General features: G+C 33.9%; 2 protein-coding genes across 2 annotated transcripts; one reads left to right on the forward strand and one right to left on the reverse strand.

The window, feature by feature from the left end:
* Positions 1–1,053: 1,053 nt before the first annotated feature.
* On the reverse strand, positions 1,054–3,000 carry LOC140035416 (transcription factor NAI1-like). Its single transcript, XM_072076315.1, has 3 exons — positions 2,205–3,000; positions 1,503–1,868; positions 1,054–1,386 (listed from the first exon to the last, which is right to left on the reverse strand). The coding sequence occupies exons 1-3, from the start codon at positions 2,787–2,789 to the stop codon at positions 1,303–1,305; spliced, it is 1,035 nt and encodes a 344-aa protein (XP_071932416.1). The 5' UTR covers positions 2,790–3,000; the 3' UTR covers positions 1,054–1,302.
* Positions 3,001–18,689: 15,689 nt separating this feature from the next.
* Positions 18,690–25,853, forward strand: LOC113727674 (ATP-dependent Clp protease proteolytic subunit-related protein 3, chloroplastic-like). Its single transcript, XM_027251958.2, has 10 exons — positions 18,690–19,031; positions 19,333–19,434; positions 21,235–21,357; positions 22,051–22,110; positions 22,754–22,850; positions 22,950–23,023; positions 23,384–23,437; positions 23,530–23,613; positions 23,746–23,853; positions 25,367–25,853. The coding sequence occupies exons 1-9, from the start codon at positions 18,753–18,755 to the stop codon at positions 23,839–23,841; spliced, it is 969 nt and encodes a 322-aa protein (XP_027107759.1). The 5' UTR covers positions 18,690–18,752; the 3' UTR covers positions 23,842–23,853; positions 25,367–25,853.
* Positions 25,854–25,919: the final 66 nt, after the last annotated feature.

The following is a 25,919-nucleotide window of genomic DNA, read 5'->3' on the forward strand; positions in this document are numbered from 1 at the left end:
GAGTCTTGACTTAATTTCATCGAACTCGAACTCGAGCTCGAGTTCAAGCTCGAAAAAAATAAAAAATAATTATTTTATTTTTTAATTAATAAATAAAATAATATTTTTTCTTAATAAATAATAAAATATTAAGGATATTTATGTAATTTTACTATTAAAAAAATTTAAAAAATATATATATATATATATATATATATATATATATATATACTCGAGCTCACGAGCCTAACGAGTTTAATGTTTTGAACTCAAACTCGAGGTCGACTTTGGCTCGACCAACTCGAGCTCGACTCGAGCTTGAATCAAGCCACTCGCGAGCGTTTGCACCCCTACTTTGGAACTACCCTCCAGCAGTAGGCGTTTTCTAGGCACTAATATCATAATTTAGATGATGAAATTAAAGTGGCTTTATTCCTTGACCAAAAGTACATATATTAGTGAATACTCCGTATAGCTATTGGATATTTCAGAGAAGTTGAACCATTACAAGTTGAGGAAATTAGCTATAACTTGGTATATGGAGGTGAGAATTGAGAACCGTTTGTTGCACATGGAAATCATACCATAAAATTCCCAAACCATATAAAAATCTCACCCTAGCTCCTTCCGCATCAAAGTTGTTTAAAAAAAGAGTTGGTTATGATGGTGCTAATCAGCTTTGCCTTGGAATTTATTTTAAGTTTGGAACTAAACTAATTGACCCCCCAAAGTGAGATGCGCATAGCATAATTTATAAGCCTATAGTATGTTATCATACTCTTTAGTAAAGCTCAAATGTTTAGATGAAGTTTCATCGCGTTTAATTTCACCGTTTGATTTTCTTCTTCCTGTGGTACAAATGCAGCATGCATTAGAGGCCAAGTTATTTTCTGCTCATCATCCTTGAGGTACCAAGTTTAGTTACATATTTTTCGCACATGATGATTGAAGTTGAACTTTTTTAGTGTATCATCTCTTTATTCTAATGGGAACAGGAAAAGGATGAGGTACGAGCGACGAGAGTTGAATTCTCAAAGCAATTAAAGTTGAACTGTGAAAAGAAAAATAAGGTACTGGTAGTCCAGGGCATTTTCAGATCAATGGGCCCTAGGAATGAAGAATAATCATTATTAAAGAAAACATATACAACGAGCACCATATATTATGCAAAATTAGTACATATTGAGCCAACGAGCCCCACGAGAGGCATTATTACCAATAACGTCACTCCAAAAGAAAATGAAATAAGATAAAATATAGGGATTTTGCACTCGCAAACTGCAGTCTTAATACATAATGTTTATTGGGATCTTTTACTTAAGACTAAGCGGCATGCTTGCCTTGTTGGAGGACAGATCGAAGAGTATCGACCAGTTCTTTTGTTGTCAGGTTGACTTCTTTCTCCGCCTGGAAAAGATTACCACGAGGGATCATTAAATAGTAGAAAAATCTATAAGAAGAAAATTGATTAAAAAGATATCGAACTTTAAATTCGTTCCTAGACCTATATATAAGAAGCTCACCTCTGCGATAATTGTAATGTCAAGAGCAAAATTCCCAAATGGGGAAACACAAGTATTCAGTACAGCAAGATTGAGCTTGTCTATCTGAGAGAGAATTTTGATGAGCACCCCTTTATAATTTTTGCAATGTATTCTTAGAAGAACATTCTTGTCGCACACTTTAGCTTCAAATTCAGGCAGTGGCTGCTCATTCGGGCCAGCCACCTCATCTGAAGATCCTTCATCTTCAAGTAAGAGTTGTGATCTCTTCACAAGCACCACAGACTCCATGGTTTGCCTAGCAGCTTTCTCCTCCAGTGTCTTTACTCTCTCCTGAAGATGTTTTAGGTACTCGATGGCATCTCCAAGAATAGAACTTTTATCCATCTGCACCATTATAAGTTCTTCTCAGAAAAAACTTTGTCACGATTTTGATGTGTAAGTTATGTAGTGAAATGTCTATGCATGTGCGAAGTAAAGTCAGTGCGGTTATCATTGTCCGCTATCTATAATGTTTTCTTGATTCGGTAAAGAGCAGAGTGTCAAGTAGAAAGCTAAATATAGGCACGTATTTGGCATATGAATGAAGTTGTAGTCAAATAAAATTTCATGGGGATGCTATTGTGGTAACCGTAATTAGGCTGCATGAACGTGACAATGGCATGAAAAATAACTCTCTCTCAAACCTTAGTTATGGATGAGAAAATAGATGGTACTGCTCACCTTCTTGAGGCCAGGAACTATGGCGGAAAGAGCCATGAATCTCTGGCTGAGCTGCTCGCGTCGCTTTCTTTCTGCTATTATGTGATCATAGGTTTGTGATGGTGGCCTAACACGACCACCAGGTTTCTTTGCTTTTGTTTGGACGGTAGTTTTAGCAGCCTCATCAAGTTTTGCAAATGAACCATGGGATGTCAAAACCTCAGACACTGCATCATCCTCAGGGTTCAAGGTTCCTAGAGTCACTTGATGAGGATTTATTTCTGGCATATTTGGATTCCCAAAAGTGAGAATCATTGGAGAAGAAGAAGCTTGACCAAAATTTGGCATGTTGTGGATGTTCGACGAGTCGTAGCCATTATTAGTCTTGTGCTGTTTGGCTGGGGTTTCGAAACCAACAGGATGAGCTTCCATCACTGAAGGTTCACACAATGCAGGAGTGGAGTTGCAGCTTGGAAAGATATTGGAGAAAGACGGATTCCCTTCTGGAAAAGAAGAGTTTTGGAAGTCGTCGGCAGGCGCAGCAGATAATTCATCGTTCAAGAAGTCCATGATATTAAAGTCATCATTGGACAATGGATCCTCCATTCCCTGTTAATAATAAGATAAGGCAGCATGTCATGTAAGAATCGTTTATTCAATAAATGAAAGCTTCTTCCTCTGATGTGATCTATACTTTGCGAAAGCCACAACTAGAAATAAAATAAAAGGAAAAGCAAATGCAACAGAATTAAACAGAAGACTCTGCAGTTCATTTAACTGACAATCGATTCCGATGGTTTTCATAAATTTTGTTTTCACATGTTTTTGCCTAGTAATGGTCAAGTTAAGCTTGGCTTGTCTTAGTTCAAACAAAAAAGAAGATAAGCCAAAATATTGTGTCAGGTCTCTTTCAGCAAAATTTGGTTTGCCTTTCTGAGAATCCGTTGGGTTGGAATCTAGTATAACCATTTTAAGCTTGACCAAAGAATCTATACGCTACACAACGAATAAAGCAATTTGCCATCTAACATCCACTCTATATTTCTAAGTTGAAATTAAAGCTATGCCATTATGCCAAAATCATACAATATCTTATATTTTTGGGGACAGCTGCCCTTTTCCTGCACCCTGAAGGTCCATCTCTGCATGTATTTATCTATTTGTCGTGTAGTCTCTTTGCTCTTGGATTCAATATTCTCCCTCAGTCATACTATGACCTTTCTACTACACTTCACCATTCGTAGTAAACACGAACAGAAATGACGACGAAAGAAAGAGGAGGAGATATAGTAAATATCTTCACAGGACTGATAATGGAGAAAGAAATATTACCCGAATTCCGCCATATATGTGTTATTCAAACTAGGAAAAAAGTGCAAGCCATTACTACCTAAACTGGTCGATGTCCAACATGAAAACTTATCAAAGATCAAGAAAGGGAAGACATCAATAGTATTACTTCGCATGAATGAAATCTGTTACCAGTTGAGAAAACCACGAGCTCGCTGAATTATCCATCAACAAAGACTACTTGAAAAGATGTCAAATTTCTGCAAAATGGCCATTTACAGAAAACAAAAGGGCAGAACATTTAGACAAGAGCAAACCCCAACCTAAGATAAAGAAATGTTGTCAGAAAAAAGAGCTCCTAGCAAGATGAGGGAACCTCACCTCTTTCAAGTTTCAACACTCCTGCTGCTAAGGGCTTCTTAATCAAGAAAAGAAGTTTTTGGCATCTTATATAGAGGTGGTAAGTAAAGAACAATTATTGGAAGAAGGCATAAAACCGGAGTTTTATATAAGCGCTTCAAAAACAGCCCTTCGCGCTCAAATATAAGGTTGGAGCCTCCTTCAGTGGAGTGCAGAGGGTAAAGAATGGAGCGGAAACGCATAACTCCTGCGTCGTAAACAAATTGAACCCTTAAGGAACAGTTCGGATTTGCAGCCATCGAACAAGTGTTGACAACCGCATCTGTCAATATTTTATATCAATTATGTATTTATTATTTTATTATATAGATATTATATGTATATTAGTGTAAATTTAATATTGAAATTGAAGAATTAAATAAATTTTTGAACTCTCAAATCGAGTTCTCACCCATCAGAGTTTTAAATCGAATCGAACTCGAGTTTAGATTTTGAACTCGTATAGGATTCAAGTTCAAATTCAAATTCGAATCCAAAATTTTAAATTGAACTCAAACTATGAAAAGTTCCATTCAATTCTATTCATTTACAGTCCTGACACCAACCAATATATGAGCTACGTACAATATATGCATGTCACCTATGATTGATTTTAGGGGGTAGTCCGCCCATGTGCTAACTTTGCACCATTGACGAGATAAATTATTTGCTCGATATTGGGTTGGTAGTGGAAGAACTATTCAAGGGATAGATGTTTAAAACTTTAAAATTCTGGGGTGTTGGGACTTCTGTGAGTCGTCTGACCAGCCATGCAAGATATATGACCGTCCAGCTATCTCATTTTAGCTAGTAAGATTATTTAGAGTTTGCATAAACAAGTTGGTAAGATACTTGCATTAACCCCATGCTTCACAAGTATTGAGTTCTTATCCACAGGACCACCTAGCAATGCAACTTTCTTGGATTTGCAGTATTTGTTTGTGCCTAATTCATATAAGCTTCTTTCGGCAATTCCTCAAACAGGGGAGTGCATCTTCTCTCCCGCACCATATTCCCGACAACCCCTTACTAACTGTGCAAAAACTATGAATTATAGTCAGGGACCAGCATAATGTTGCACTTTGAAGCTGGCTTACTTGGGAAGGGTTTATGAACTGGAATCTCAATTTAATGTTGACTTTTTGAAAGAAAAAAAAAAAAGTGAAGTTTGATCTCATAAGTTAATTAAAACAAAGGAAACAAATTTTTTATTAACAAGTCCTCCAAATTATTCAATTAGAGACTTAGTGTTTAGACTTTCCTTTCTTTCTTTCTTTTTTGAAGTTTTTCGCTTATGTTACCAAGCATCTATGTATGCCATGTGATTATTCAACACCCCAAATGAAAAAAGGGCAACTGTGGTTAATCGATTCAAGTATGAAGATATGCGGATATGCAATTTTCTGTGAAAAGTCAGAAAGGAATTAAAAAGAAATGTTTTGTTTCGCACTTAGCTGCAGTTGGGACATAGCCTTTAAAGTTAATCAAGGAAAAACACCACACCTACCTTATTATCGATGCACAACCGCATCAATGGATTTGCTGCCTTAGATGGGAAAATTTTATTAAGGATTTACCCATAACTTTGTTTTCTTCGTTTTGCTTTCGAAGTTTTTGATTTCTGTTACCAAGTAATGATTAACCGGCTCAAGTAAGGAGAAAATGCAGACATGGAAAGGCAAATATAGGGGACTTTTTTTTTTGACACAGATTCAGGTGGGATCCTAATTTACTCAATAATTGAAGCAAAAACATAACAGGCATTATCATTAGAATTAATATCCTTATTATTGATACCCAACTAGCCAATTAATTCATCAACAGATTTGCTCTCCAATAGATTAAGATATGCTCTTCTTGTCGTGTCTTGACTCCAAACATAAATTCTACCTACTTCTCCAATTTAGATGAGTTTTTTTTTTTTTTTTGACCATTTGATTAGGTGATAAAGAGGCTACATACGTAATTCATTTCACTGATACAGTATTTAAAGATAGTTTTCCAATATGAACGGAGTGATCATATCATGCAATCCGGTTTTAAGTACACAAACGTCCATGCATGAGAATCCAGTACCAGTTTTCTTTTCTAGATAAACCTGTTTTTGAGAAAAATATGGTCGTTTTGATGAGTTTAACTTGATGGTACCATCATCTTGATTCTAGATCACAAGTTTGTAAGATTACTGGGGAGGAGGGACTAAATCAATACTCCCACGGACCTGGATTTACGTTTTCCATGCATTATTAACTTGTTTAACCGACATTATAGTACATATTATGTAAAGCGAGAACCAAACTCTCCCGTCAATAACTAGTTTCTTGATTATCTCCCAATGTATTTCCAACTTCATTTTTCCATTCGTTTTCTTGTTCCCTTTTCTTTGCATTTCATCATCTTCCCTTTTGTCCCCTTTTCGGATCTCTGTTTTCCTCAGTATCGCATTATGGGCAAAATGAAGAGGCAGCCTGCAGTTTGGGGTGCACATAAAATCAAACTTCCGTGATATATAGAAGCATAAGTGGAGTATATAGTATACAATAAATTTGCAAAGGTTTCAAATTCCTGCGTGCTTGCTATCGTGTCAGAAAAGCAACCACAAAACTTGATTCATTGGAGCCATGGTATGGTACTTCAAATCTAATCTCATGTCCCTGCCACAATGAAACTGTTGAAAGACCACAGAAATGCTAGCTGCCAAGTGCCAACCCTTATTTAGGTATTGACTTATGAAACGCTTGCCAATTTCTGCCATTTCTTGAATTTGAAGGAAAGTTCTTGGAAAAGCACTCTAGGACGGAACTTGCTCAATCACACTTGCCTAGAATGCTCTTCCCATTAGGCCACGACAATTCAACAAAGAAAATAAAAATGACAATCAAATTTGGAAAATGGATTCTGAATTCTATCTTGTTTGTATTTTTCTGGTAACACTAGTAATAAGGAGCCTTTCGAGCCAAAGAAAAGGTTATTTTAAAAGTCTAAATAGGATGGCGCCTGGGTCTTGAAGAATAAATCTCTATATCTGCAGCGGCCGTAGATTTTTCTTTCTTTTTTTTTTTTAAACCAGAATAGACACTATCGGTTGCTTTCACACTTTATAGGTCAAGTCTTCTCTCTTACTCATGAATCATGATGAATATCTTAGGGTATATTTGATAAAATTAAAGTCTGGAAATTGAAATTTGAAATCTAAAATATGAAATCTGAATCCATTAAATTATTGAATTGTTAAATATTAAGTCAAATATATTTGAGTGTATATCACATTCAATGATACACATTCAGATAAGTGAGTAGTTTATCACTTATTTTTTAGAAAAAATTTTATCTAGAAAATTCTGTATCACTTAATTAATTCAAATGTTCAATTTTTTATTATCAAACGTTTCTGAACATATTAAAAATCTGAATTCATTAAATTTAAATGTTATCAAACAGGGCCTTAATAACGTTTTCAACAAGCCACAAATGTACAAAATCACTAATTTTAGTGCTTATTTTTTCTTTATCAGAGAGACAAATAAGGAATTTTTTTTATTTACCACTTTCAATCTTATATTGACACATTTTCTGCGGTAATGATCATTACCATTTAGATTAAGGCTTATATAACGTGTCTTTAGATTGGAATGGATTTCAAACTGCGCCTAGTGTAGTCTTCTCTCTTTATTGGATCGCTTTTGGAAAAATTAGACTTGAATTGTCGAAGATGCTTTTCAAAAAAAAAAAAAAAATCTCCGAGATGGAAACAACTCTTGTAGAAAAACTTGTGAGGAGGTTACATCGCAAAGGCCATTATCACATTATCTTCTCACCATGACTTGACTTGCACTTAATATGCCTTCAAGATTATTCCAAAATCGGGACGCACAAGGCTTCGCGAGTTCCCTCCTTTCTTTTACTTCAACTTCTCTGCTTTTCCTCCTCTTTTCATAAGACCTTCCTTTTACTTCAACTTCTCTGCTTTTCCTCCTCTTTTCATAAGACCTTCCTTTTCAAGGGTCCCATATATTTCATTTTATTTTATTTTTTTTAATAAAATCTCTCCTAAGTTTCTTAGCTAGAGTTCTCTCTAAAGTTTCCTAATAAGAAATTTCTATTTCTCTTTGAGTTGATAGTGAGAATTTTCAATTTTTTTCTTCTTTTATTGTTAGATTCAAATTTATTTTAGATTTGACTTTTTTGGGTTTTCGACCTCTCTCGATAGGCTTCATTATCATTATTGGAGTTGAAAACTGTCGATTAGTAGATTTGGCGATTGCAACATATAAAGAAGAAAGCTCTCAACATGTCTCATCATCATTATTAGAGTTGAATCCTTTGATTAGCAAATTTGATGATTGCAATGTGCACAGAAGGGAGCTGCAATGATTTATCTTATTAGAGAACAATTTAAAATTTTTTACATTTTTCAAATCTATTGCATCCGTTAAATTGCAGATGCAATCCAGTATATGTTTAATATGCCATTAAAGCAACGATATAAATGAAATCATGCTGGACAATTTCCAGCAATTCGTCAATGAAATTTGGTCTTTATCAAAAAAAAAAAAAAAAAAAAAAAAGAGATTCCTAATACATGATAGAGGAGAGAAATCGTTGTGACTAATATAGGGCAATGTGGTACAGGAAAACGATAACTTGTTTCCTACTGATAATGACTTTAAATTCAAGAATGGTCAATTCAGTCAAACCATGTGCATGGAAAGGCAGTCTGCAGTCTGCACTCTCAACCAAAAAAAAAAAAAAAAAAAAGGTTCATAAATTATCAAGGACTAGAAGTGTGGTTATACTTTACATCGCAGAGACTTGAGGTCATAAAGTGGCTTTGTTTGTATTGCATTTTTTAGAATTTTTTGTAAAAAAATTACTGTAGTTATTTGATATATGTGAGAAAAAAACATAATAGAGAAATGTGATCATGAAAAATGACGCAATTTTCCGGTGGAAAATGGCTGTCCAAATGGGGCTTTCTAGAAGTTTTGGAAGTTACAAGTATTAAACTCTCTCAATCGGTATGTTTGATCGCACAAGGCTTAAAAATTTATGTATCTAAATAATAGAGGTGGAGAATCCTAAAATTTAAGAATAAAGAGATAGAATATATAGCAATAGATTTGAGAGAATTGGTCTGACCTCCATATTGGTTTGCCCTACTTGTTAGTACATGCTTACGATGGTGATAAAGAAGCCGGTCTTTATGCTTGCGTCCAATTAAGTGTGCGCCAGCCAGATTCTGAATACGAAACTTCTCGGATTTGTAAAGTATACCTTTGGGTGCACTGAAGAAAAATATAAAACTCTACCGATTAGTACTTTTCACCGCTTGATATTTTAAAATGATTTTTCTAACAGATGCCCACCGGACATTTGTTAATACACTTATACTTTTTCTATTTAATTTTACCTACTCTCTCCTGTATTTTTTTGGGGATGTTTTTGTTAGATGAAATTTTTAATAACTGACTACACTAACTCTAAAAATAATAATAATATTTTCAAAATACGCACCTCAAAACACTTTAAAATTACACACTCATTCCTCTCCTCTATCACCACCTCCTAACCATTTCCACTTTCATCGCTATCGCCGCAGGCCAATCCACCGCCACCGAAACCATCAGATACTCATGTCCACTTCTTTCTTTTTTTTTTCCTTTCTCTATAAAAATTTTTTTTTCAAATTTTACAATAAAATTTTATACAAGCACCTAAAAAACACATCATCTAAATGGCCTTTAATTCTTGGTGCAAATCATCTATGCCCGGATTCTAAAACACTTCCTTGAGCTTCGATGCATGGAAACAATCACGTCCGGCCAGTATGTAATCACTAGTAACGCCATATAAAGCGTGCGTGACAAATTCCTTGTTTCTTAATAGAGAAACGGATCCATCTGCCCTGTGGCGCTCCTCGTGTGGTCGTTATAAGCATCTGACCTTCCGAAACTTTTCTTGTTTCTATTCCCAGCCAGGGAGCCTCCTGCATCCAGCCACTAGCAGCGAGTAGCGACTTTCCGCACATAATCGTCTCCGAGTTTCAATGATGAAAACGATAAGATCTGGGGAGAATTTCAGAAACTTCCCTCGAGGGTTTCTAATAATTTCACTTAGCAATCTTTAGATTTTTAATATTACACTTATCTTTTATTGACCCTATAAAATGATCATAATAACCTTAATATATTAATGTTTTTTATGCAATTAAAAAATAGGCTTCTAATCTTGTGCATAGGAATGCACCGCACAATTAAACATTTAATGGAAACAAAAACAAGATTCACTCATAGAATAATTAATTATGTCATAACATAATTCTAACATATTAAAAATTAATTTTAACTTTGTTTGAAGGATCTGAAGATAAATAAAAGAGGATGTAAGCTAAAGGTTTGGATTGCTAAAAAAGGACAAGGCATGTGTTGGTACTTTAACATTTGAGGGATAGGATGTTACATTAATACAGTTGGTGAAATTCTTTGAGCTTAGCAGTACTGTTTTTTTTTCTTTTGTAACTTAGATTGATCTTTTAGAATTTAGGACAGTTGATGAAATTCTTTGAGCTTAGCAGTACTGTTTTTTTTTTTCTTTTGTAACTTAGATTGATCGTTTAGAATTTAGGGACTGGTGGTGGTGGTGGTAGTGGTCATGGTGATAATGGTACTAATTTGAGATGAAGGTTTAAAATAATAGAGATGATGGTTGAAAGTGGGTTTGAGATTTTATGCATAGTTCATATCTTTTTTGAAGAATTTTATAAGAAGGTAAAATGAACTTAAAAAAATTCATGAGGGCATTTTGGGTTATTCATTTAAAATTTTGATCATTGAATAGTTTTTGTTACCAAAATAATAAACTTAAGAGAGGTATACATAATTTTTGGAACTTTAAAAGAACTAAGGCTTTGTTTGAAACTTAAGAGAGGTATTTTAATCACTTTTTTATCTTACATATATCAAATTGTTATAATATATTTTTCTATAAAAATTCTTAAAAATAGCATTTCAAATAGGGCTTAAGTGAAATTGTTAAAAACCTCAAGGTTTCCGAAAGTATCCCTAAGATTTGTTTGTATTCATTTTTTCAACAAGAACCTACCACTCCATTCCCTCACGATCATGAAATTCCTTGCACGTAATCTTATACATTACGTCAGGCGAAAGAGTTGCAATCAAAATCATATCGTACTTTTTGTGTCAGAGAAGTAATAATTACGTTTACGTTGAAAGGGGTTTGATTTGTCTAAGTTAAATTATTTGAATTTCGTGCAAAGAGGAACTTACTCTATTGAGCTCCTCATTTTTTTTTTGTTTTGTCAAAAAAAGGACCTAGTCCCACTTCAAACTCCAACCCTTTTTTAGATTGTTAGATTCTTTTCTCATTTTTGTTACAGAGTCGAACTCTGGTGGATGTTCTAACTAGAAACTACACCACCTTACTCTATTAAGCTCCTCGCTATTGCTTTTCTCTCTAATTATATAAATTTTTTCTAATCAAATACTTGGACAATCGTATTGCTTAATTGATTTTCGATATATTACTTAATTGATTTTCGACATTCTAGTAAATCAATCAAATTCCGGTATTTACAGTTTTTGTATCCAATTTACTTTTGTAGGAGCTTTAGATTAGACAAAATATTTATATTCATTCTTTAAAAAGCCATTAGCAACAAAATCATATAAACCTTTCTGTCTAATAACCCAAAATGCACTCGTGAAATTATGGAATTCATTTTACTTTCTTATAAAATTCTTTAAAAAATATGAAACATGCACAAAATCTCATATTTTCACATTTCAAACCTCATCTCTACTATTTAAACCTTTCATATTTTCACATTTCAAATTAGTACCATTATCACCATGGTCACTGCCACCATCAGCCTCTAAATTTTAAAACCTCAATTTAAGTTAAAAAGAAAAAAAATATATCAGCACTGTTAATTTCAAAAAATTTCACCAATTGCATTAATATAGCATCATGCCTCGCAAATATTGGAGTACCAACACCAACTCCGTTCTTATTAAACCTACAGCTTACATCTTTTTTTATTCATTTCCGAATCCTCCAAGCAAAACTAAATTTAATTTGTAATATATTAAAATTGTATCCAACACATAATTGATTATTCCATGAGTGAATCTTGTTTTTGTTTACATTAAATTTCTAATTTTGTGATGCATTCATATGTATAAGATTAGGAGCGAATCGTTTAATTGCATGAAAAATATTAAAATATTAAGATTATTATGATCATTTTATAAGATTAAGGGAGATAGTAATATTAAAAATCTCAAAAGCACTAGATAAATTTGTTAGAAACCTCAAGGGAGGTTTCTGAAATTATCTCCCGAGTTATCGTACCATTGAGAAATCCACCTGCATAGTGAACCGCTTTTGTTGTCAGGTACGCCTTCAAGACTTGGTACTTCGTTCCTTATTTGAACATATTGAGCTGGATATATATGGTCGATTGCTAGATAAAGCAATTCTGCAACATTATCATCAACAAGCAGCTAATTCTTCTTTCTCTGCTTTTTTTTCCCTTTAAGAGATCATGGGATTCTATTTTCATTGAATGTGCTTACTAAGTCAATCCAAACAAGTATATGATTTTTTTTAATCTCATACCCCTTCCTGCATTCTTCTCACCTCCAAATATTATGTTTAGAATTCAAACCATAAACTGCCATATTTAGAAAGCGCACCCTACATCCCTTGTATCCTTCTCCCCTTCAACTGCCGTGTTTAGAAAGGACTCAGCCGCTCGAGAACAAGCATATAATATTTTTCTAGTGTAAATGAGAAAATTCGAATTCAAAATCTTGCGTTTACACTTCTTCTCCGGTACTATCCAACCCACCGCACAACTATATGGTGCTGATTGTTGCGTCTATGTAATTATTTTTGTGGGGAAATGTATTTGATCTCTTTTAATTATTGGATCTGCCGGTTTGGTTACTAAAAGTTGGTAGATTGGAGTTTTTGCAATGGGCCAATCATCATTATAGTCAAAAGTTATAAACTAATTAAATTTCGCCATTTCACGTTGTCTAATCGATAAACTAAAAATAAAATTAAGGGCAAATTTTACTTTATCCCTTGTGGTTTAACATTTTTTATATAATCCCCTTATAGTTTCAAAAGCTATATATAACCACCTTATAATTTGGATTAAAGTGTCAAAGTGACAAGAATGACCATTCATAACGGAACCATCTAAAATGTCAAAAATACCCTTATGTAAAGTTAAAAATTATTTATTAACCAAGGGGGTTATGTGTATATTTTGAAAATCATAAGGGATTATATGATAAAATATTAAACTATAAGAGGGTTATATGGTAAAATATAAAAATTATACAGGGTTAATGTGTCATGTATTTATAAAAATAATTTCGATATTTTTAGAAGTTCAAACCATGAGGGGGTTATGTATAGCTTTTGAAACCATAGGGAATTATGTAAAAAATACTAAATCACAGGGGGTAAAATGTAATTTGCCCTAAAATTAACTTAAAAATCCAAAGATTGACAAACTTGAAAACCATTTATTAGAACTTCAAACCAAAAAAAAAAAAAAAAATCAGCTAGGCCTTTGAACACCCCTCCCTAATTTTTGTGTTGCACTGGCTTCATCTCAAATTTTAGGGATAATTTCAGAAACCTCCCCTGAGGTTTCTGACATTTACACTGACCTCCCCTGTAGTTTGAACAATTACACTGACCTCCCCTGAGGTTACTAATCCTTTACAAATTCAGTCCAAATGATTAAAATATTATTTTAGAGAGTGAAATTAGAATTTTGTACCTGATTTGTCCTTTGTGCCACATGTTCAATGAATGGCAAAGTAGTACAAATTAATTAATAATTAATAAACTTTAACGAGCGTAGTTTATAGGCAAATACGTATTGCCTATTTAAAGGACCAGCTCTTTACATGTATTTTACTTTCAAACATTTACTTTATCACAAATATTTATTCTCAAATACAGATTTGTATTTACTCTCAAATATTTAATTTTTGTTAAACACAAAACCTACCAGTTTTTCTTCCGTAGAAATATTAATATAACACTTTTTCAATTTTAGTTATAAATATTTATGTATTTAACATAAATTAAATGATTCAGGATAAAATATCCATAAAGAGCCAATACTTTACTCATGTAATGGATGAAAGTCATAAAAAATTAATAGTTTATAAGGCCATTTATTTTTTAAAAAATATTTAATTTATATTAAATAGATAACCTACTGATTTTTTTTTGCAAGAATATTACTTTAACACTTTTTAATTTTTAATTACAAATGTTAATATATTTATCATAAATTAAATATTTGAAAACAAAATATCTGTAAAGAGCCGATACTTTAAATAGGATATGCGTATTTGCCTATAAACTACACTATTTAAAATAAGGAGTATAGTTTATTGATTTAAGTTAAGGAGTGTAGTTTATTGATTTAAGTAAGGAGTGTAGTTTATAGGCAAACACGCATAACTTATTTAAAATACCGGCTCTTTACAGGTATTTTATTTTTAAATATTTAATTTATAATAAATATATCAATATTTGTAATTAAAAATTAAAAGGTGTTACAATAATATTCTTGTAAAAAGAAAATCGATAGGTTATCTATTTAATATAAATTAAAATTAAAAAAAAGAAATGGCCTATAAAATGTTAATTTTTTATGGCTTTCATCTATTACATGAGTAAAGTATTAGCTCTTTATGAGTATTTTATTCTGAATCATTTAATTTATGTTAAATACATAAATATTTATAATTGAAATTGAAAAAATGTTATATTAATATTTCTACGGAAGAAAAACTAGTAGGTTTTGTATTTAACAAAAATTAAATATTTGAGAGTAAATACAAATCTGTATTTGAGAATAAATATTTATGATAAAGTAAATGTTTGAAAATAAAATTCATGTAAAGAGCTGGTACTTTAAATAGGCAATACGTATTTGCCTATAAACTACGCTCGTTAAAATTTATTAATTGTTAATTAATTTGTAATACTTTGCCATTCATTGGACATGTGGCACAAAGGACAAATCAGGTACAAAATTCTAATTTCACTCTCTAAAATAATATTTTAATCATTTAGACTGAATTTGTAAAGGATTAGTAACCTCAGGGGAGGTCAGTGTAATTGTTCAAACCACAGGGGAGGTAAGTATAAATGTCAGAAACCTCAGGGGAGCCTCAGGGGAGGTTTCTGAAATTATCCCCAAATTTTATAAGAAATGGCTTGTTGGAACTTGGAACTCTCCTTCCCAAAGTTGGCTTTATGTCCACTCTCAAGTACAATTCCTACCCACATCAAAAAAGGAAAAGTACATGATGGACTGGTCAATCCTATAATCATCTGTTCAGTGCTTTGTAGTTGTGGTCCTTAAATCTGAAAGGCTTTGCAGATTGGAATATAACAGGTTAGCAAGGAGACCCTTCCAGCAGGCATTTTAGAATGCCCCCATAGAACTTGGGGTGTCTTTGAATAAGGATTTTTTTTTCTTTCTTTTAATCCCTTAAAAGTAATACTGCTTATTATGAAAATTTTCTTTCTTTCTCACCATAGATCGGAAGTTTGAAACCCTACCCTTGCAGAGGGAGGATGTGTAGTACGACACTCTTCTGATCAAGACGATCTCTTTCTTCTAACCCCTCATACAACTTCCTTCCTATTAGATTAGAATAAAATAGATTATACATGTTACGGTATAAAAGAAAAGATATACATACAGTTCGAGATCATCATCCAATAATTGTGGATCGGTACATGTAGGATATTGATCAATTTGTTATAGCTTGATATCATCATTCAATAATTGTGGATCGGTGCACATAGGCTACTGATCAATTTATTGTAAATGTTAATGATTACCTCCTTAATAATAATGAAGTCTTTTTTTTTTTTGGTCAACCAATAATTTCTAGACTACTCCACTTATGAAGATTGAAGTATCGTTAGATCAGACGGATTTACTACACATTTATTTGAATTTGAAGAAATCATATATTACTGAAAAATAATGAGACCCCGCAAAGAGAATTAAAGGGACCGTTAGTTAACAATAACGAAGTATCATTCTTGTTTTTATCGACAAAAAAGTTCATTTCTCGATCAATTAATAAGTGACTCTGGACCGAAACTTTAAAGGCACAGAAAGGTTCATTTGGTCGATCAATTAAGTGAATGTGGACCGAAACTTTAAAGGCAAGTTGGACGTGTCATGTATTGCTTCCAGAATCAATAGATGAGGTTCTGCAGTTGATGCCGAATCACTGTTGGTCGGAATGACCAAATACCTGGCGGATTTCGAGCAACCCGTGGAATCTAAAGAAACTATTGGTCAGTTTTCCGAAACAACATGTATGATAAGATAAAGCCCACTAGATGATTTGGAGTATCAAAGCACTACGGACGACTTTTGGTTCGGTAACTCGTTGAAAAGTAGTGCACCAATGAAGTTTTTAACAAAAATATTTATTAAATATTTATTGGATAATGTGTAATTTAAAATTTTTTTAAATATATTTCTGTTTGGATTATTTAGTTTTTTAAAAACTATAAAAATTTTTAAAAAGTACTCTAAAAAGTAGTGTAATTTTTTTTTATGTTTAAAAAATATCCCAAAATATATTTTAAAAACTCTATTACTCTTAAATATCCCAAAATATACTTTAAAAACTCTGCTACAGTAAAAAATTTTTTTAAAAACACCCCAAAAAAATAATTAATCCAAACGGACCGATTATAGGATAAAATGATTAAATCTAATATTTTATTTTAAAAATTCAAAAGCTATTATAAAAACACTAAATTTGAGCTTGTGTTAAAAGTGCTTTTAGTTTTAGCACCAAAACTTCAACTTCTAATTTTATGGAGCGACGTTCACCAAAGGTATCAAAAGTACTTTTAGCATTAAAAAGTACTCTTTTATAATAAAAAAAAACACCACAATCTCATATGAGACCTAAATTTGAAATTGATCAGTTTATTTTACCCTTCCTTTTCAGTGTTTCTTCCCTCGGCAGGAAAAAGAAAAAGAATAATAATGCAAAACCTTCATGCCCTCTTGTAGGATTGTAAACGTGGTACCCCAGAGTGGAAGTAAGTTTTTGTCCAGTTCTTTTCCGTCCGACAACGTGACAATGCGAGACTATTTTTTGTCATTCTTAGCCGTAGGGCCGTCAATCTTGAATCTTTGTTGGACAGTTCACAGCCTCGCGCCTTTTTTCTTCACAAGCTATATAGCTCCTTGCAAGCTAATTGTACGTGTTTTTTGTTTTTTTAACCCAATCCGCAACTGAAAAATCTTTGAAACTTTTGCAATTTGCAGTCTCAATCAACTTTTTCCCCCGACAATGGATATGCTTCTCTCGTCAAAGGATATGTTTGTCCAACGTGTTTTGACGAGGTAGTTCTTCTTATTTTCTAGCTAGGTAACAAAAAATCCAGGAAGAAAAGAGGCTAACCAATTCCAATATCAATGCAAGTCACCTAACCTACCCTAACGGCAGCTAATAGTGGTTCATATGAATTAGTAATAGGAGCGAATTAGTAATAGTGGTTCATATTAACGAATTAGTAATAGTGGTTCATATTAATAGTGGTTCATATGAATTAGTAATAGGAGCGAATTAGTAATAGTGCTTTTAAATATATTAATTAGAGACATAGTTTAATAATTGCTTATTGTATTGGATAATGTGTAATTTGAAAATTTTTAAAAGTGTTTACCTCTTTATTTGGTTCATAATACAGGATAAAATGATTAAATTTGATACTTTATTTTTTAAATCATAAAAGTTATTCTAAAAGCATCAAATTTGAGTTTTTGCTAAAAGTGCTTTTAACACTAAAAGCTCTGCTCATAAATTTATGGGATGATATTCACCAAACACTTTAAAAGTATTTTTAGCACCTAAAAGTGCTTTTTTTTTTTTTTTTTTTATCAAAAGTACCGCAATCCCAAACGAGGCCTAAGATATTAGCACTTTTGAAAAAAAAATCTCCAAAACTTCTTAAACTTCATCAAATGCAAAAGAAAGGAAAGAGTGTCTGAGATTTCTGGAGGAGTGCTAATATGATTTCGCTAAACTTGATAGGTAACTCCCCTCGTTTTTATTTAACTGCAATGAGTTATTAATTAGGAAAAGTTAAATTGTGAATCGACTACTAGAATCTCAAATCAAATTATATTAAGGCCTAATTTCAAGGATTTTGAAGAGGAAGAACGAAGTCGTGTAAAGCTAAGTCAGAAGGGAAAATCAAAGATGGAGTTAATAAGTTTTCTTTACAAATAAATCGGTTGATTAAATTTAGTTAAGTTGTCATTATAATCAACTTATTTACCCTTTTGTGTACTAAAATTTTATTTGACTTTTTTAAAAGCTTTTGTTTAGCTTTATCTAGCTAGCATTTCCTCCACATTTCTTCAAAAACTTGGAGAAACAATTACGTGGCCCCTTTATTTTCCCCCTAGCCTCCCATTTCACTTCTTTATTCCTTCTCTTTCTTTCCATCCGACAGGAAGGTCAAAATTCCTCCAAATTAAAAAAAGAAAAGTAGAAACGGCCCAATGGGTTTAAAAAAAACTTTAGGCCCAAAGAATTGTTCTAGCAGTAGCACATATTGGGTATGGGAAATAACACAAAATCTCGTCTCAAAAACCTTTGAATTTTACCCATTCCATCAACCTAGAGCCTAATATTTGCAAACAGGCTTAAGTCCAGCATATATAATGGGCCGTCCATTTCCCAGTTCGGCATTACCCAATACAAATTTCACTATCCTTTTTCTTTTTCCAATGAAATTTCCCGAGCACGCCTGTATTTTCCAACTGAAGCAAAAATGGCGAGCATCTTGCAAGTGCCAGTTACGTCGTCGTTTCCCTGCTTCTCGTCTTCATCATCGTCCCTAAAACGACGTATCCTCAGCAGAACAGTCTCCGCAACCAGTAGTGCTAAAATTCCAGTACCTCCAATAAACCCTAAGGACCCTTTTCTATCGAAGCTTGCTTCGGTTGCCGCCTCGTCGCCGGAAGTACTCCTCAATCGGCCTCCGAACTCCGACACGCCGCCGTATTTGGATATATTCGACTCGCCGAAGCTCATGGCCACCCCCGCCACGGTCCGAGCTATTTTTCTTCATCACTGGACTTTCTGTTTTTAATTTTGCAATGCAATTGAAGATAAAGTATTGCTAATTATTAAGTATATTATGATTGTTTCCTATACATATATACATATATATATCTATATATATATATATGTGTGTGTGTGTGTGTGTGTCAGTTTTCCACAAGATAACAGTTTTTCCAGAAAATATATATATATATATATATATATATATATATATATATATATCTGGAAAAACTGTTACCTATATATATTTTTTAAATTTTGAAGAGAATTGGTGCAACGTTTTTCAGGTGGAGAGGTCTGTTTCATATAATGAACACCGGCCGAGGCGGCCACCGCCAGACTTGCCATCGTTGTTGCTGCATGGTAGGATAGTGTACATTGGGATGCCGGTAAAGAGCCCTAAATCTTTAACTACTTTACTGCCAATATTTGATAAAATATGGCTTCAGCGATCAGCAATGCAGTAAAGTTGTTGCTTTTGTCTGTTAAACGCTGGTGGGCTCCTGCCTGGTGGTTTAGTTATCATATGTTGCTTAAAAAAATACTCAAAAGTGAAGGAAATGCTTAGGTTTGTGCTAATGGATTGGAATTTGCTGCGACACTTTTTTGGTGAATGTGACATTCTTGAAAACCTTAATATGGTCAAATATAACAAATTGGAGAGTTGGCGACTCAATGTAGGCCTACACAGTGGTGATTTAAATGCAGTTTGGATCTTTATGGGAAGACAATTTGTTTACCTGCGTTGTTTTGTTGATATCAAACAACAAGATAAGGTGATAGCAAAAAATAAATAAATAAATAAAAGCATCAGTGTTACAAAGGCCAACACACAAAACTGTATTGAATAGATATTGCTACAAATATTCATACTTCTTAGGTTGAAGAAGATGATGGCAGAAGTGAAGTTGTGTATCAGCTACAAAATTCAAAAGCTTTTGAAAGTGGTCAGGAGCAAACTTGAGTTTCTGAGGATTTTGATAAACAAGTGTATGGGTTTTCAATGTCAACTATCCATGAATTTGATTGCATTCATGGAAAATTTTAATCTAGCTGGCTAAATTTGTATAGGATGGATAACGTATTGTGGTAGAAGGGGTTTTTTGGTTGTCGTGACCTTGGTATCAGGGAACAGAAGGTGTGTGTGATGTGCTGATTTTGATTTCCAAGTTGTGTTTTCTAGTGTTAGAAGATCTCTCTTTTTATAGCATATCAGTTCTGGATCAAACTTTGACTTCCAAAGTTTTGTTGGTAAACTCGATCTTTTGAAGCCAATGCGGTAAATTGTTTGAAGGTGGCTTGGCTTATAGCTGGTACCTGGGAAGATGTTTTTCTAGCTTCTTGATTTCATAAGCGAAGGGGCTGCCTTGATTCAAGAATGGGATCGAGAGGGCAGCCTGCACCTTATGCCTTTCTGGCACATTTCAATGGCATTGGTATGATAATTGTTTTAAAGGACAGGATTAAACAGCATAAAGTACCAGCCTTTTCAGATTGCTTAACGTTATCCGATATAATTTTAGGCTATAATTTCCTGCTGTTGGGTAAAATTTCTTACTGCCAATAGGAATTTCTGGCAACTTTTTCCATGTCTTTTTGAGGAGAGAAGTGGATAGACATTTGCGTAAGAATGCAGGAGGCAAAATAGGTGTATTTTCGAAGTAAAATCAAGGATAGGTTGCACCTCATTTTCAAACAGACTAGTCTTTGAAATTTACTTACATAGGAGCACATCTTGTGGTTAATGCTTGGTAGATCATTTCATTCTCGACAGTTAAGTAGTTCATGAATGAGAGGACAATAGATGCCATCACATGGAAAGGAATTTAGTTGCTTTCCAGTTCCATAAACTTCTTGTACTATGCCAGTATTGTAATGGCAAGGGAAATAGACTATCAAAGGCATTCATACATATATAGGATGCTGTTTGTTGGTCATCCACAAAATTCATAAATTAAAAGCACAAGCTCACTTTCTGCTCTTTCTGAACATAAAAACTAATAGATCGATTGTCTGGGATGCTACCTGTGGCCATGTGGTACTTTCATTCTTGTAAACTAACTCGTTTTGGTAAGTTTTTGGTATTATTGCCTTGCTGCATGAATTATTCCCCAAAGACTTGTCTAGTGCTGATTTGTTTTACCAGTTATGTTGTATGATGTGATAATCAAACCTGTTTCTTTTACCAGTTGGTGCCAGCGGTCACTGAGCTTGTAGTTGCAGAATTAATGTATTTACAGTGGATGGATCCAAAAGAGCCAATTTTTCTGTACATAAATTCTACTGGAACTACTCGTGATGATGGTGAAACGGTGAGCCTTTGTGTTGCAGATTAGTTCTCTTTGAGTACTTAGCTGTTGTTGCGGAACTTGCTGTTAGTTGGCTGTCTTGTAATGTTATTCATACATGCATCTTAACCTCAAATGCAGTTAGTTGTTTGTCAAGTTTGATCTTGAGTGCAAATTGGGCCTTCTGAAAAAGGTGAAAAGCTACAAGGAAATTACAGATGCAATATACTGAAAGAGATGCCTAGAAATTAAAAAAAATAAAACACATAGGAGTTTAGACATGTTTAAATAACCAGTTGTAGATTGAGATGAGATTTGAAGACAAAGTGGACCAGTAATGGACCGAGAACTTACAATGCAATTGAAGAATTGACTACACAGAAAGCAAGAATGCAAGTTATGTTGCTGAATGGATAGTAAGAGATATACTTCTCGTTAATAACCTGAATATGGTTTGTTACTAATTGCCATCCTGTGTGCGTCTGTCTTGTCCTTGGAAACTTTTTGGCACTTTCTATTTATTGCTAAATGTATGCCTTGGGTGCTGTCTGCGAACTTACTTTTATACCAGTCAACACTGTAGGGACCAGTTTTCTCAAGGGTTAGTCTTTTTATATTAATCTCTTTACTTACATACTGATTTTTGCGTACTTCTCTGAGTCTAGTATACTATTAATTTTCAATTAAGCTATTTTTATGAAACCTTCTGTGTCTTAGGTCGGCATGGAAACGGAGGGTTTTGCAATCTATGATGCATTGATGCAGTTGAAGAATGAGGTGAGCTTCTCCTATAGGTTATATTTTATGTTAATAAAGATGTGACATCTGGCATTTTATTGGAGCATTTAGGCTAATTTAATGTCTATCCTTCTTAGAATTTAAATTTTATAGCTTGCATAAAGTAGATGAGAGTTAAATTCATTAGCCAAACCTTGCATGTTGTTGACTTTTCAATCTATCTAGATTGAAACAGTAAGCCTAGTCCAGTTTTTAAAAAGCAGTTTAGTTATGTTGTCAGATACGAATTAGGTGAAAAATCTTTTCCCTGTTCAAGCTTAATGAGGCTATGACTAGATTATGCCTATTGTTGACTTCTGATATCTTTGTTTCGTCCTTGGTCAAGTTTTTTTCTGTGCATGAATGGAGAGGTATCTGTATTGGATAACAAATTGAGATATGGTGTCTCTATCCAGTGCTGCTAAAATACACGTTTGCTTAATATTTCTCCAATTATAATACAATGCGCAGCTTTGGATTGAATGAAGTCATTCTGTGGATTTTGATTGAATAACTAAACATACTGAGTGATCTACATTGAGGCAATTTCCTCAAATGGTTACTGTTGCTACTGGAGAGTAGTATTGAATGCTTTGACAGTTTCTTGTTATTTTCTATCCTCTTATTATAATGTGAAATTCAGATACATACTGTGGCTGTTGGAGCTGCTATAGGTCAGGCATGTCTCTTGCTTGCTGCAGGAACCAAGGGGAAAAGGTTTATGATGCCGCATGCAAAAGGTATGCTGCGTTAATCAAATCTGGTTTCATGTGCAATATTTCATGTCCTCTGACTCGATGCATTTAGAAATTTGACATGAATTTTGGTTTCTGCTCCAGCTATGATTCAGCAGCCTCGTGCGCCATCATCTGGGTTAATGCCAGCCAGTGATGTTTTTATACGTGCAAAGGAGGTTAGTTCAAGCTTTTGGTGGCATTTTTTGCTTTAAATCCTGCTGAGATAGATTTTATGGTGGATACTCATGTGAAGTAGCTTGAGGGTTCCTTGAAATGAGTATGAACAGATGTACAGCTTGAAAAATGAGGACTGTCCTCATGCATTATCATGGTTTAGAGTTTCACTTTGTCATCTACCCGGTAAAAAGCTACTCAATGCAAATTTGTGCCTAATCCTCGCATCATCTTCTTATAGGAGCTTATTTCATCTTCTTCTCAAACATGACAAGCTAAGCACTTGTTGTTTGGTGCTATTAGAATTCTGGCACACTATTAACATTTAGGGAATGTTTGTCCTAACTTTATTTTTATTGCAGGTAATAATTAACAGAGACACCCTTGTTGAACTTTTAGCTAAGCATACTGGAAATGTGAGTATCCAACATCAGATTTATCTCTCTCCGGCTTTGATTTAGTAGCAAGCAGTTCATGCAGATTAATTGTTGAAATCTTATATTAACAGTCAATAGAGGCAGTTGCTGATGTGATGAGAAGGCCATTTTACATGGACTCAACCAGAGCTAAAGAATTTGGCGTCATTGACAAGGTCATTTGTTGATCTGAGTCACCCCTACGATTTTATATTCTTGGGATTCAGACTCATTTGATTTTTATACAATTTGATATGGGGAAAACCTTGAATTACGCTAGTATTAATCAACAGCAACTTGTGGTTCAGATACTCTGGCGTGGTCAGGAACAAATTATGGCAGATGTTGCCGCTCCAGAGGACTGGGACAAGAATGCTGGAATTAAAGCCTTTGATGCAATTTAACATTTTCTCCAGGTAATTACATGCAGTATAAATTTTTCTCTTAAATACAGGAGTATTGGAATACTGAACTTGATTAGAGGCTCTGGTGACTGGAGCTTGCAGCTCCTTTGATTCATGCGGGTGCTGCAACATCCTTTGTTGACCATAAAGTTGAAAACGTTCGTCTTAATTCTGGCTTGAATTTCAAATGGACTTTATCCATCATTGATATAGATGAATACAAATCATTTAGAGAAAGCAAAAACTTTCAAATGAACTTTAAGATGATTTGACAGAGTTTAATGCACATTTAGGATTGTGGTGGGTTATCAAAAAGCACTTCGCTTAGTAGAGTGTTGAGTAGAAGTACTTATTAAGTGCTCGATTGTATTGTTTCGGTGCATAAGTGCTGCTTGTATTTGGTTTGTATCTATCTCTTTATTCAATTAGGAGTTTATGATCAAATGCCCAGATTTTTTGTTTTCTTAAGCACAAAAGTTATTCTAAATATACCCATGTTGAACTTCTGCTGAAAGTGTTTTTCAGACCAAAAACTCTACTTCTAAATTTATGAAATAACACTTACCAAGCACTTGAAGGCTTAGTTTGGGAGTTTCGGATAGAGAAGAAAAGAAGGGAAAACTGAAGTTATAAGAGAAGAGGAGAGAAGAGAAGAGAAGGGATTATTATGTTGTTTGGGAGTTTTGAGAATTAATGGAATGATTATGGATATGAAAGTCATTAAATATTTGTTCAAGACTTTTTTAAGGATAAAATAGGCATTTCAAAAAAATTTGAGAAGCATCCTCAAAGTTTCTCTCATTTTCCTTCAAATTTGGGAGGAAAAGTTTTGCCTACTGTTCATCTTTCTGAATCCTCCCATTTCCTTTCTTTTCTTTCTTACTAAAAACTAACAAACAAAGGAAAACTATAAATTTTCTCTTCTTTCCCTTTCTTTTCTGTCCAAATCCTCAACTGCTAAATGAAGCGTAAAAGTGCTTCTACCGCCCAAAAGCAGTTTAAGCAAAAGCACTGCAATCCCAGCAAGCTCTGAATGCTGCAGTCATTTTATGGGAAATTACAACGCCCTTGGGCAGAATTTTATGGTCCTTTAATCTTTCCCTTCTATCCCTTAGTGATAATAGTGGTTCACATTTTAAATGCTTAATACAATTTTAGGGTCCAAAATACTTATTTCACTGTCCAACGGTGAAATTAGTTATAGATCCTATATCTTTGAGCTGTCTATTTAACTGCGCTACCCCACTAGTCATCTTTTTACATTAGTATTCTGATGTCAAGCAAATTCAAGATGTTTTATCTTCAACGTAGAGAGTTAATGTGGGAGTTTTTGAAGTGTACATTGTTAAGGAATCTAAATTCACAAGTTCCATGTATCCAGTGCCCGCACCACCAACCCACCCCCCCACCCCCTGTAAAAAAAAAAATCTCTTCCAAAACCAAAAAAATCATACATGCTGCACATTGTGCATGGCAGTGTTGATCCTCTGTATAGGTCAAATGAATTATGATTGCTTTTGTTTAGGATTGGTGATTTGAGAGAACCTGTTGTCTGGCTGAAAGCACATCTATTCCACTAGCGAGATGAAAAGCTTGTGTCACCTGAAGGATTTAAATCGGACGAAGGAACTGTCTGCTGAAAGCAAGGATTCAAAGCGAATGCGTTAGCTGGTTCAAGTTTGTTCGCGTACACAAATTTCAAGTATTAGTGGATAGTGGATCATGGGTAAATTTAACAGTATCATACGTTTCTGAGGCTTACAGTAATGTTTTTAGCCTATGGATAACAGTATAGACTTCCCAAGCTCTACAGGCTTTTGGCTGAAATGTACCGCTGATTTTTCTTATCAACTTTTGTGTATCATAAAATGTCATAATCTCACATTAGGTTGCTGCTTTATCTAGTGTAATTCATTATTGATACTTGTACACAAGCTTGCCTTGAACTTTACCCTTTGTTGGCTGCAAAAGTATGAATTTGTGCAGAGGAATTGCAATTCTTTTGTCCAAAATCCTCAGTTGTTCAAGCAACAAACACTTTGTCCTCAGACAGAATGGCCCCTATTCATGGCTTCCGA

This window comes from Coffea arabica, chromosome 2c (genome assembly GCF_036785885.1).
Source record: "Coffea arabica cultivar ET-39 chromosome 2c, Coffea Arabica ET-39 HiFi, whole genome shotgun sequence".
Lineage (NCBI taxonomy): Eukaryota > Viridiplantae > Streptophyta > Magnoliopsida > Gentianales > Rubiaceae > Coffea > Coffea arabica.

Bases quoted from the DNA above. Each gene is read 5' to 3' on its own strand.
- LOC113727674 (XM_027251958.2), top strand. From the start codon at position 18,753: ATGGCGAGCATCTTGCAAGTGCCAGTTACGTCGTCGTTTCCCTGCTTC. The intron at 19,435-21,234 runs GTAAAGAGCCCT...TTCTTTTACCAG, and splicing joins TAGTGTACATTGGGATGCCG to TTGGTGCCAGCGGTCACTGA. The intron at 23,024-23,383 runs GTTAGTTCAAGC...TTTTTATTGCAG, and splicing joins TTTTTATACGTGCAAAGGAG to GTAATAATTAACAGAGACAC.
- LOC140035416 (XM_072076315.1), bottom strand. From the start codon at position 2,789: ATGGAGGATCCATTGTCCAATGATGACTTTAATATCATGGACTTCTTG. The intron at 1,869-2,204 runs GTGAGCAGTACC...ATAATGGTGCAG, and splicing joins TAGTTCCTGGCCTCAAGAAG to ATGGATAAAAGTTCTATTCT. The intron at 1,387-1,502 runs GTGAGCTTCTTA...AATCTTTTCCAG, and splicing joins ACATTACAATTATCGCAGAG to GCGGAGAAAGAAGTCAACCT.